Source organism: Crinia signifera, chromosome 8 (genome assembly GCF_055691185.1).
Source record: "Crinia signifera chromosome 8, ASM5569118v1, whole genome shotgun sequence".
NCBI lineage: Eukaryota > Metazoa > Chordata > Amphibia > Anura > Myobatrachidae > Crinia > Crinia signifera.
In genome coordinates this window covers 115,421,964-115,435,339 of record NC_139224.1, presented here as the reverse complement: position 1 = coordinate 115,435,339, position 13,376 = coordinate 115,421,964, and the positions used below count along the sequence as shown (strand labels likewise).

Below are 13,376 nucleotides of genomic sequence, written 5' to 3'. Positions count from 1 at the left end.
CGGAACACAGATTCCATTCCGGGGGTGTTTGTGGGAGTGGCATGGCATGGTTTGACATAACTCCTTTTGCAGTTTTTCTGGAATTTATTTATGTCTTTGAACTTGAGGAAAAATGAGTAATGTAACATAAACCATTTGATGCTGTTTGATTATATCGTGATTATACCTTTGATGGGAAATGTTATAGATACCTTTGGAGGCACATAGCAATTTTACCAGAATTAAGGCCATAGTCATTGAACACTGTTTTTCTGCTATGTCTCAGGGTTAACACAAAATATATAAAAAAAAAAAAATTGCTGATTCACAAATGTGATGTTATCAAGGTCAGTGCAAGTGGATAACAGTAGGATTGATACATCGTGACAATGAAAATCACGTGTCTTCTTTCTTTGAGGAATATGTAGACAAACATTTCTTAGTTAACTGCACTCATATAATGCTGTATCTGCTTTAATAAAGTAACGATCAATACCCCTACAAAACTCCTACAATACAGTTCAGGTTTGCCTGCACAAGCTACGATATCTCCACACATTTTGGGATTGTAGAATGTAGCCGTCTCGGGGATTGGGAGGAAAGGCTGCCGTCTTAAACAAGGCGCCTAGCGGGCGGGGAGGTAGCGGGATCGAGGGCAGGGGGGACAGGCTGGGTAGGGAGCTTGGGGGAAAGCCTGTGTAGGAAGCCTGGCTTAGGAGGGTGGGGACTGGCAATAAGATTAAGCGTGTGCCATGGGTGAGTATGGACGCGCTGTTTTAGGGAGTGTAGCCGTCTCGGGGATTGGGAGGAAAGGCTGCCGTCTTAAACAAGGCGCCTAGCGGGCGGGGAGGTAGCGGCATCGAGGGCAGGGGGGACAGGCTGGGTAGGGAGCTTGGGGGAAAGCCTGTGTAGGAAGCCTGGCTTAGGAGGGTGGGGACTGGCAATAAGATTAAGCGTGTGCCATGGGTGAGTATGGACGCGCTGTTTTAGGGAGTGTAGCCGTCTCGGGGATTGGGAGGAAAGGCTGCCGTCTTAAACAAGGCGCCTAGCGGGCGGGGAGGTAGCGGCATCGAGGGCAGGGGGGACAGGCTGGGTAGGGAGCTTGGGGGAAAGCCTGTGTAGGAAGCCTGGCTTAGGAGGGTGGGGACTGGCAATAAGATTAAGCGTGTGCCATGGGTGAGTATGGACGCGCTGTTTTAGGGAGTGTAGCCGTCTCGGGGATTGGGAGGAAAGGCTGCCGTCTTAAACAAGGCGCCTAGCGGGCGGGGAGGTAGCGGCATCGAGGGCAGGGGGGACAGGCTGGGTAGGGAGCTTGGGGGAAAGCCTGGGTAGGAAGCCTGGCTTAGGAGGGTGGGGACTGGCAATAAGATTAAGCGTGTGCCATGGGTGAGTATGGACGCGCTGTTTTAGGGAGTGTAGCCGTCTCGGGGATTGGGAGGAAAGGCTGCCGTCTTAAACAAGGCGCCTAGCGGGCGGGGAGGTAGCGGCATCGAGGGCAGGGGGGACAGGCTGGGTAGGGAGCTTGGGGGAAAGCCTGTGTAGGAAGCCTGGCTTAGGAGGGTGGGGACTGGCAATAAGATTAAGCGTGTGCCATGGGTGAGTATGGACGCGCTGTTTGAGGGAGTGTAGCCGTCTCGGGGATTGGGAGGAAAGGCTGCCGTCTTAAACAAGGCGCCTAGCGGGCGGGGAGGTAGCGGCATCGAGGGCAGGGGGGACAGGCTGGGTAGGGAGCTTGGGGGAAAGCCTGTGTAGGAAGCCTGGCTTAGGAGGGTGGGGACTGGCAATAAGATTAAGCGTGTGCCATGGGTGAGTATGGACGCGCTGTTTGAGGGAGTGTAGCCGTCTCGGGGATTGGGAGGAAAGGCTGCCGTCTTAAACAAGGCGCCTAGCGGGCGGGGAGGTAGCGGCATCGAGGGCAGGGGGGACAGGCTGGGTAGGGAGCTTGGGGGAAAGCCTGTGTAGGAAGCCTGGCTTAGGAGGGTGGGGACTGGCAATAAGATTAAGCGTGTGACATGGGTGAGTATGGACGCGCTGTTTTAGGGAGTGTAGCCGTCTCGGGGATTGGGAGGAAAGGCTGCCGTCTTAAACAAGGCGCCTAGCGGGCGGGGAGGTAGCGGCATCGAGGGCAGGGGGGACAGGCTGGGTAGGGAGCTTGGGGGAAAGCCTGTGTAGGAAGCCTGGCTTAGGAGGGTGGGGACTGGCAATAAGATTAAGCGTGTGCCATGGGTGAGTATGGACGCGCTGTTTTAGGGAGTGTAGCCGTCTCGGGGATTGGGAGGAAAGGCTGCCGTCTTAAACAAGGCGCCTAGCGGGCGGGGAGGTAGCGGCATCGAGGGCAGGGGGGACAGGCTGGGTAGGGAGCTTGGGGGAAAGCCTGTGTAGGAAGCCTGGCTTAGGAGGGTGGGGACTGGCAATAAGATTAAGCGTGTGCCATGGGTGAGTATGGACGCGCTGTTTTAGGGAGTGTAGCCGTCTCGGGGATTGGGAGGAAAGGCTGCCGTCTTAAACAAGGCGCCTAGCGGGCGGGGAGGTAGCGGCATCAAGGGCAGGGGGGACAGGCTGGGTAGGAAGCTTGGGAAAGCCTGTGTAGGAAGCCTGGCTTAGGTGGGGACTGCGTCTCGGAGATTGACATAAAAAAATGTGCCTATGTGAGGCGGCGCTTCTCTGGTTGGGGTAGTAGTGTTGGGGTGGGGGGGGGGTAGCGGTGGCAAAGGGGCGAGGGCAGTTGTGCAGTACATCATGGGTAACATTCAAGGAGATTATGAGTCTGCTGCAGAAGGAGTTTGGAAGTACGGCAGAGAGAAGACATTGGAGCGGGCGTTCTGTATGTGCAAAAGCATGTCGGTATTTGTGGTGTCGGGATTTCAGCTGTGTCGGGATTTCGGTTGTGCAGGGCTGTGTCGGGATTTTCATGTGCCGGTCAAAAGCATGTCGGTATTTCTGGTGTCGGGATTTCACCTGTGTCGGGATTTCGGTTGTGCAAGGCTGTGTCGGGATTTTGATGTGCCGGTCAAAAGCATGTCGGTATTTCTGGTGTCGGGATTTCACCTGTGTCGGGATTTCGGTTGTGCAAGGCTGTGTCGGGATTTTGATGTGCCGGTCAAAAGCATGTCGGTATTTCTGGTGTCGGTATTTTTGTGTGCCGGTCAAATGTATGTCGGTATTTGTGTTGTCGGTATTTGAATAGTGTCGGTATTATATTATTGTCTGTTTTTAATGCATTAGGGATTTTATGTTTCTGTATTTGAACAGTGTCGGTTTTCTGAATTTTTCGGAATTTAATGTTGAGGTATAATGAATATGTCTGAACTATGGATTTCGGCGTTGTGGTGTCGGGATTTTGTACATAGGTATTACAAACGTCGGCAAAGTAACTGCATCCCCATGCCCCTTCTCAGCATAAAATTCCTGATTTTTTTACACCAAATGTAAAACAACAACAACAACAACTTTATTTTAAAAGTTCACTTTCCACTTCACCATGAAAAGATGGCGATTTGCTACACGGCAAAAATCACTTCGAAAGACGGAGAAAAGTGCACGTTGAATAGGGCGATTCGCTTCCTAACCCCCAAAAAAAAATCACCTTCCAACGCGAAAATAGCACAAGTTCACCGTGAAACAGGGCGGATTATCCTCATTGAATACTGCCCATAGTGTTGCTAGGGGTTCAGTCCGGCAATTAATGCAGGCATGTCCGGACTGTTTGCGGGTGGGCTGCTTTGGCTGCGTGAAGTTTTAGACAGGCGTGGCCCTTAATGTGGTGGCCCAGTGTCTAGCTGCGCAGCCTAGATACTCTTAGCAAAGCGGTCGCATACTGGCGATGCAATTGCAATATCTTGTGATCGCACTCCGGTGAGGCCTTGGCCTATGCTGGGCAGACCCTGCATGCTACCGTCGGGAGTTGTAGTTTTTTGAGTAATCACAGATGTACCACTCAAGCTGAATTAGGCTCACCGGACAATAGATCACGTGGCCCAGCACCATAACAATCCGGACGCCAGCACCAGCACAGAGAAGAAATCATTTGATGGCTACTGGGGCAGGAGAGGGAACATAGCGTTATCCTATGGTGCTCTGCTTTTTGAAGCTTGGCACTGGTACATAGGAACAGACAGCAGTCCCCATCAAGAATAATGAGACACAGAAGACCTATAGAGCCTGCAACGGGAGATATCCATATTTTACCTCCTGCACTCTGCTATTGTTACAGAGGGCCTTATTCTAGTTCACTCTTAGTGGCAAATTCCTTCTCAGATGGACAAAACCATGTGCACTGCAGGGGGGCAGATGTAACAGGTGCAGATAGAATTAGATTTGGATGAGTTATTTTGTTTCTGTGCAGGGAAAATTCTGGCTGCTTTATTTTTACACTGCAATATAGATCTCACTTTGAAGTAAAACCCCACCCAAATCTAATTCTCTCTTCACAAGTAACATCTGCCCCACCTGCAGTGCACATGGTTTTGTCCATCTAAGAAGGAATTTGTCAGAAAGAGCATCTCCGCAGAATTCTTCATAGTATCGTTGCTGCAGTGCTGACTGACCGCACAGGCATCCTAATTCCTGTGATACCTAGTGCCCTGTATGTGTGCTAGCAAAAAGTGTATATGGTCGATGATGTCCAAATCGACAATAACTTGGTCAACCATGACGAGTTAGATACCTAAAAATGGTACATTGACAAAGGATCGACACAAGCAAAAGATCGACATGAACATGTTCAATACAAGTTTTTCATGATTTTATTTTTATATCGACTTGTTCATACTTTACCATCCCAGTGGACACAGTCGGAGAATAAAAGAGAGTGCCTGAAGCATGGCGAGCGCAGTGAGCCATGCGAGACGACATTGTCAACATAGACACCAAAAACTGTGAAAAACTCGATGGGTTAAACTCGCTGTTGACCACATTCCTGTCAACCTTTGCTTGTGCCGATTTTCGGTCACGGTCGATTCAGTCATTGCCATGTATTTTTTAGGCATCTAACTAGTCGCAGTTGACCAAGTCATTCTCGATCTAGACATCGACGACCTCCTATACCATGACCACAAAAAAGGGGAACATGATTATATGGAAAGGGGTATGGCTTAGCAGTCCTTCCCCCATTTAAATTCACTCAGTGGTCTGGGAGATGCTACACTGCTGGCCCGTACTCTATTACAAGAGCTGAGTGCTGCACTAAAGGCTCCTGTCAATGAGGAGGAGCCTGTATTTTGGCGTCATCCGGAGGGCAACATCAAGGAGCAACCCGCACCCAAGGCACGCCCCTGGCCCAAAGCAATCTTTAGATGTTATGTGCATGTAGAATGCCATCTGTATTGCCATCAGGAGTCCCATACTTCCCATTCACGGCAAATGGAGTGCCAAGATAGCAAGACACGGTGCGCTGTTAGGATGAATAAAAATGGCTCCATCTGTAGGTCAGCATTGACAGAAGCTCAACATAAGCTTAAGGTCGATATTGACATGGTCGCCACGTGCTTTTCATGTTTTTTTTCGGTGTAGACCGACTTGGTTCAGACTTTAATATCCAAGTGGGCATTGAGTGAGAATAAAATAGTGCGCCAAGTGAGGGGACGCGGTACACTTATGCAGTGTCAATGTCGACTCCCATTTGCCATGCCTGAATCCACCAACATTTTGAGTTACTTAAAACCGGGACTTTCCGCGTCCGGGATGGGTTTGGCCCGGGACGCGGGATTTACGAGTCAAAGCCGGGACAGTCCTGGGCCAACCGGGTTGGTTGGTCACCCTACATGATGTAACCCACCATGGCAACAAGCATGTAATTCACCCTAGAAACAAGCAAGTAACCACTGGTAAGTTGTGCTTCAGGCGGGATGCAGTTAAAATCCCGGCGGTCGGGATCCCGGCGTTCAGAATCCCGACGCCGGAATCCCGACCGCCGAAATGCCGACACATTCTCCCTCCTGGGGTGTCCACGACACCCCTGGAGGGAGAATAAATTAGTGTGCCGAGCGTAGCGAGGCACCGGGCCCGCTGCGTGGCGAGCGCAGCGAGCCCGCAAGGGGGGGGCGATCCACGTCCCCCCCTTGTCGGCATTTCGGCTGTCGGGATTCCGGCGTCGGGATTCTGAACGCCGGGATCCCGACCGCCGGGATTCAATACTGAATCCCTTCAGGCAGCATTTGGTAAATAAGCGGCTCTAGTTCGGGCATTATGTGTGAATGCAATGTGCTTCACCATAAAACTGATTGCCACTGCACTAAATTAGAAGCATTGCATCACTAAAAATCACTTTGCCGTTTGTTTATACAGTGATAATTTAAGTACAGAAGTATACAGCCACAGAGGTAAGTAGGGAGGAATAATTATTTAGGAACCACATAAATATTATGAATCTTTTTATTTAGTGTTTGTAAATTTTGTCCTTGCTGCAGCTTTTGTACCACTGCAATTATGTGTGATTTCGTGTGAACAAAGTGTAATATGTCGCTTGTCATTCACCTGAATGTGACAGGACCTGGAATTCCCCCGGCTCACAGTATATGGCTGACAGCGAAGAGATCTCCTCCAAAGCAACCTCAGACATTTCTGTTCCTCTTATACAGCCTGTGTACCAGGTGAGCTACAAACCAGAGACATGTCAGCGACCATGGTTGATTCGGGACTTCCTTTTCCGTCTGCTGCAATATGGAGAGTGTCCACTGTGTGGCAGCATTCTCTCCTTTATGGAAACGCAACGTGTGCTTACATTTAATACCACATGATGGCACTGTTTCTTTTATCTCCAAAACTGAGACAGTGAGGGATTTTCCTTTCATTACATTTGTGGAACATTACCAGCCTTTGTTAAATGCATCCCTTTAATTTAATTTATTTTAATATGGAATAGAACATAGAACCCAAGGATACAGCATCACAAAATATATAAAACAGTTCTGCAAAGAAATTAATAAAAAAGTGATAAATATGTTGCCTTTTGCTTTCCATAATGTTTAAAGTAGCTGCCATTCTGCTGCCATCCATGATGTGGTTCACCATACTGGTGCCCCCGTCTACTGATTACGGAAGAATTTGATACACTGTGTCGGGTCCTGAGCACCGAGTTTGTGCCCATACAACTTTGTGTGTGCACTTACAATTTATGTGTGTTTCAGTGTGCCCTTACAATTATTGTGTGTGCTAGTGTGCCCTTTCAACTTGTTTGTGTATGTTTCAGTGACCTTACAATTTATGTGCTTGCTAGTGTGCCCTTACAACTTATTTGTGTGTGTGCTTCAGTGTGTCCTTGTAATTTATGTGTGTGCTAGTGTGCCCTTACAACTTATTTGTGTGTGTGTGTTTCAGTGTGCCATTACAATTTATGTGTGTGAAAGTGTGCCCTTACAATTATGTGTGTGCCCTTACAATTTATGTTTGTGTGTCAGTGTGCCCCTGGTGCCTGTGTACCCCTGTTCCTTACACAATATAAGTGTATGTCTGTGTGTCAGTGTGTCGCTCTACAATGTATGTGTGTGTCAGTGTGCCCCAGGTCCTTATACAATGTTTTCGTGTGTAAATGTGCCCCTGGTTTCTATACAATGTGTTACTCGGGGGGAAGGGGGGGTTGCTCACCCATAGGGTGAACACTACATCAGCAAGTATGTGTGCAGTCTCTGATGCCAGCTACCCAGCTGGGACCCATCACTCTCTGATATTATGCTGGGTACACATTGTCTAAGCCAGTGGTTCTCAAACTCGGTCCTCAGGACCCCACACAGTTCATATTTTTCAGGTCACCTGACGTGCTCTCATTACTGATTGACACATTTTAAAAGATCTTTGGTGGAGCTAATTATTTCACTTGATTCTGTGAGGAGACCTGCAAAACATGCACTGTGTGGGGTCCTGAGGACCGACTTTGAGAACCTGTGGTCTAAGCGCTACCATTAAGCAGCTGCTTAGGGGCTCCCGAATTTTGGGGGATTATGGAAATTAAGAATGATGCTGAAAGAGATGCTTCAGGTACACAGCACTGCCTATACAGAAGGGTAAGGGGGGGGGGGGGGGGCACAGTACAAGCTGTTTCAAGTCTTTCAAACCCTTGCTCTATCTCTCCCTTCCCATCTCTCTCCCCATAGTCCCCCTCTTTCCCATGTCTCTGCCCCCTCCCTCAATGCCCTAACCTCTCTTTTTCTCTTCCCTAGTCATATCTCTGTCACTCTCCTCTCTTTTTCGCTCTTCCCCCTGCCCCTCTGCCCCCCCCTTGCCTCTCACTCTCTTTCTATCTATCTAACCTCTATCCTCTTTTCCTCTCCCCACTCACCCTCTCTCTCCTCTTTTTCACTCTCTCCCCCTTCCCTTCCCCTCTACTCTTTCTCTGTCCCTCGTGCCCCTCACCCCCCTTCCCCTCTATCTTACTACTACTCTCTCCTCTTTCTATCTCTCTCTTTCTCCCATCTCTCTCCTCTCTTTCTTTGCTCAGTTTTGCTCTCTGGTAGTGTCTCTTGCTCTATCCGCACCTATTTCTCACTTCCCCTCCCCCACCTCTCATCATTTTTTTTTTCTCCTCTCTTTCTCTCCCCCCGCTCATTGGGCATTATTCAGATCTGTTCACTGGACTGTGAATCTTCAGATCCAAGTGATCAGGTAAACATCACCTTGCCAAAGTCTCCCCCTGTGCACGGTTGTGAATGCATTCGCAGCCGTGCTCACAGGGAGCAAACCATCACCCACCATCAAATAGTTTACCCCCATGTTCGTGGGTAAGTCTAAACTTACTCGTCACTGCGTTGGCTGTAAGGAGGAAGCCGCTGCTTACATCAGCCACTCTCCCTCTAAGTGGCTGGGCAACTCCTGCATTTCTTGGGGCTCTCCCAGAAAACACTGGCCTGCTGCGCACAAACAGCCACCAGCTGTCAATCACCTTGCAAATCCCCAGTGATGTAAAGCCAGCGCTGGCTTCATTCGCAAGGGAACCCTACACATGCGCACTGCGTAACATGCGCATACGCAGTCATTCTCCTCTTACTCTTTTCCATTTCCCCTTTCTCTTTCTTCCCTTTCTCTCACTTCCCATCTCTCTGTCCCAGTCTCTCTTTCTCCTCTCCGTTCTTTTAATCCTTCTCTCATTCCTCCTCCTCCTCTCTTTCCACCTCTATCCCTCTCATTTTTGGTCCCCTCTTTCTCTCCCCCTCCTCCCCTTTCTCTCTAACAGAAGCAGGATTGCATTGCTGGAAGGCATCACCCGTGCATTGAGGCCCGTACGCATGCGCAGTATATATATTATCAGCCGCTGTACCAATTTGCAGCTGTTCGATCAGATCCAACTTGGACCCGATTTATCTGTAGATGATTCAGTCACACACCACACGGTACAGTGACCACTACACTCTTTGTGACCCATTGTATGTTTCTAGTGTATCCCAGTGATGACACTGATCTAGCAGACTATGAGTAACCCCCAAAAATATGGTTTGGTCATTTTTGGTTTTAGTACATAAAGCATTGGAGCTTGTACATCCATGTAAATGAATATTCAGATGTGAATGGCAACCATCATCACAATACAGTCTATGCAATACATAATAATGTTCATTTAAATGGACAAGGGGTCATAAAAGGCTAATGGCTATAACTGGGTAATAATGGGGACACTCACGCACAGGCTTAGATTACTAAGGGCAAGTTGATGGAACTGGCATAGTCTATGCGGGGCTGTGAGTGTACCGGGATGCCTGCAGATAGACCAGGGATAGAAGGGGTTATTCAGACCTGATCACTGCGGTGCAATTTTGTAGCACCCTGCAATTAGATAGCTGATGCCCAATCTGAGTGAAATCCTGCCCCATGCAAGCCTGCGAAAAACTCACCATCTAATGATTTTCCCACTGTGCAGTCTGTGCGCAGCCCAGGACCTACTCAGCCGACATGATTGAAGCATGAGGATCAATACCGGAGCTGACGTCACACACCCTTCCCTTAAACCGCCTGGGCACGCCTACAATTTTCCTGGCACTCCCAGAAAATGAACGGGTGACACCCATAAAGTTTTCTGTCAATCACCTTATGCAAGGCCAGTGATTAAAAAAGTAGCAGGATTTTCTCACTGGATGGCCTCACGCATGCCTGCTATGATCCGGACGCATGCTCAGTTATTTAATAATGGCGCGCACTGCTAATTTGCAGCCGTGCCACCAGGTCTTAATAACCTCCAGAGATAGTGCACGTTTGCACTCTTTATAATGACAGCTATTTGACCAAGTGTATGGATAGGAGCAGTGCTTTCACATACACGCAAACAACTTGGCGTATAGGAGAAAATGCACATTTTCCTCTGTGCATCTACAATGTAGGTGTATGTGTGATTTTCATTCCAACCAGAGACACTTTGTTGCTGCCATTTGGTAGGTAAATTGTAAATGACTATCTTTAGAAACATTTGTTATCTTTTAAAGTCAGTACAGTCCAATTTGTTTCCATGGTTACAGGCACTGCTGAGGAACATCACTTATTTTCAATCTTTCCACGGACAGCAACAGTGTTTGAGTTTACAACTACCATTTAAGGCAAAAATTCCTTTATAAGGTCCATGGGTTCTACCCTGTACATAAAGCATTACAGTACTCTTATCAAATATGCATGTCATTTACATGGTAAGAACATGGAACATGAGCAGACTTCAACTGTATTATAACGGAAGGATCTGAAGCAGACAGGACTGCTTTGTACTGGCCAAGAACATTGCATGCATCAGAATGTTCCCACACTCCTATACCAAACCCACCATAGAGAAGGAATTAATCAAACTGTTAATAGGGTATAAATTGCACAAAGTACGAACTTAAACCCCATACACCAGGCATGTCCAAACTGTGGCCCTCCAACTGTTGAGAAACTACACATCCCAGCATCCATTACCATAGTTTGTGCATTCTCTAATAGCAAAACTGTGGCAAGGCATGATGGGACTTGTAGTTTCACCACAGCTGAAGGGCCATAGTTTGGACATGCCTGCCATACACAATAGACCAGTGGTAGCCAACCCTAGTCCTCGAGAGCTACCAACAGTTCACATTTTCCAGACAACCTAGCTGCTGCACAGCTGCACTCATTAATCACTGACATATTTTAAAAGATACACAGATGGAGCTAATTAGCTCACTTGTGATTCTGTGAGGAGACCTGCAAAACATGCACTGTTGGTAGCTCTCGAGGACTAGGGTTGGCTACCCCAGCAATAGACTATAGATTTCTCACTTTGGCTCACAGTGCTTGCAAAGTAAGCAAGATATTGAAAGATCGAAAATCATTCTGAAACCCCCTGTGTTTTTTTTCTACCAGAAACAGATTGTACACTTTAAGCCTCTTTGAACTGCTGCCTTGATGAGACTGGTAGGGGAAACATTCTTCCTATCCTGGGGCAGACGGACAGACTTTTCCCCAGTGAGCCTCTGAATCGTGGCATCAAGCTTAGCTCCAAAGAGAAAGGAACCCTCAAAGGGCAGCAGTGCCAGGTGATTCAAGTGCACGTCCGCATTCCACTTCATAAGCCACAGGGGCCTTCTTGCTGTGACTCCTGTAGCCATAAAGACGACTACATCTAACAAAGCTTCACAGGTATAACCGACCACCTTTTGCATAATTTCAAGATTCCTCAGGAGGCACTGTGTCTAGAGATCTTCTCCTCTATATCTTTGTGCATATCTGTACCCCAGAGCCTAAGGGCCCTGGCCATAGAGACTATAGATGCCCCTGCTTTCAAAGAGACTGCCGAAGACAGATGTAACTTTTTTTTGTGACTTTTCCACACTCTCCTATCTATTGCATCCTTCGCTATCCAGCGACCTGAAGTTACAAATTCACAAATGCTTTCGTTCCACCCAATGGTACGAGACCCGTGTCCTCACTGGCCCCAACCTGATAGGCCTTCCAGCAAACGCGACCACTGTGTGAGTGATGGAGTGGCTCGGGTCGCGTCCACCCCCAGATAATATTGTTTTGTAATTTCACGTGTTTTTCTCTCACTATGAACGGTGTTCCTATATACATGTGTCAAAAAAAAAAAAAAAAATGTTTTCCGATTTCAATATGTGATTTTCGAAAGTTTTACTATGATTAACTATGTTACAATTTTGCAAGATCCTTAAAAAAGGATGCTCCATCTTCCAAGGGGACTGTTGTTCTTGATGTAAGTCCAGCTACCGCCACATCCAACTTAGGTTCCGAACACCAAGCCAGGAATTGTTCATCCCTAAATGGATACATCTTGTCCAACCTGGGTACTCTCCAATGTCCCCTGTCCAGACTAAAGGTGCCCATACATGTACCAATTACCCGGTACTTTTTGTGCTAAAATAGCATTGTTGTGCATGGGATGCAATGCTATTTTAGCACAAAAAGTACTGGGTAATTGGTACATGTATGGGCACCTTAAGACATTCCTACAAGATCAATTCCTTCATGACCCTATGCACTGGGAAACATCTTCCTTTTTTAGAATGACCCTAGAGATCCCGATACCCTGCCGGATCAATAGACTTCTTGTAATTTTTTGCATACCTTCCACCAAGTTCAGGTCAAATAATATTGCTTCCTCTCTAAGCTCTCCTGATTCTCCACTGAAGGAATCTCCCACGTCTTCCTGTCAACCATCAGTGGACGTGTTTTCATTGTATTCCAGACTCGTCTAAGATCTGGATCATTTAAAAGGTAACAGTAATAAATCTTCCTTGGTGACAAATGACTTTTTTTTTTTTTATCCAGGCCATTAGTTGCTGCAGCACTACAGGCTGGGCAGTCTCAGCCACAGACGGCCTGTCATTCTTCACTTCTGAAATTATTTTGTCACACCTGACTGCAAAATGCTTATTCTTGGCAGCTCTTTTCTTCGGGGTAAGAAGACACACTAGAGCAGTGGTTCCCAACCCTGGTCCTCAAGTACCCCCAACAGTTCATGTTTCCAGGTCACCTGGCAGGTACACTCATTATGCAGACACATTTTAAAGGATCCACAGGTGGAGCTACTTACAGTATTTCACTTGTGATTATGTGTGGAGACCTGGAAACGTGCAGTGTTGAGGGTACTTGAGGACCAGGGTTGGGAACCACTGCACTAGAGGAAGTAATTTAGGAGTCACTACCTATTCTAAAATGTAAGGGCTTACCTCAGAAGGGCAGATTCCATGTCTCAGCGCGATCAGCTGCTTTCTGCAGTCCTGTATGTAGCATCAGAGGAACACAGTCCTTGCCGCTTTAATTGGAATCAGCCAAGAACGAAAGCCATGACCCAGAAGAGACTGCCACCATATACCAGGTCAATGCGTGGTAACACCCAGGATACCTTTCAGGCATCACTATCCTGCCCCCTTCTTCCCCCGCTTCTGCAACCCCAGACATTAGGCAAGCCCTGAAATAAAATAATAAACCTAACCTGCCCTGCCTAAACA

General features: G+C 47.7%; 1 protein-coding gene across 1 annotated transcript in view; it reads right to left on the bottom strand.

Annotated features, from left to right (window-relative positions):
• Positions 1–6,656, bottom strand: part of RWDD3 (RWD domain containing 3) — a 35,327-nt gene extending 28,671 nt beyond the window's left edge. The window contains exon 1 of the mRNA XM_083157057.1: positions 6,454–6,656. Within this exon, the coding sequence (XP_083013183.1) occupies positions 6,454–6,538 (85 nt within the window). The 5' untranslated portion in view covers positions 6,539–6,656. The remainder of the gene's footprint in view (positions 1–6,453) is intronic.
• Positions 6,657–13,376: the final 6,720 nt, after the last annotated feature.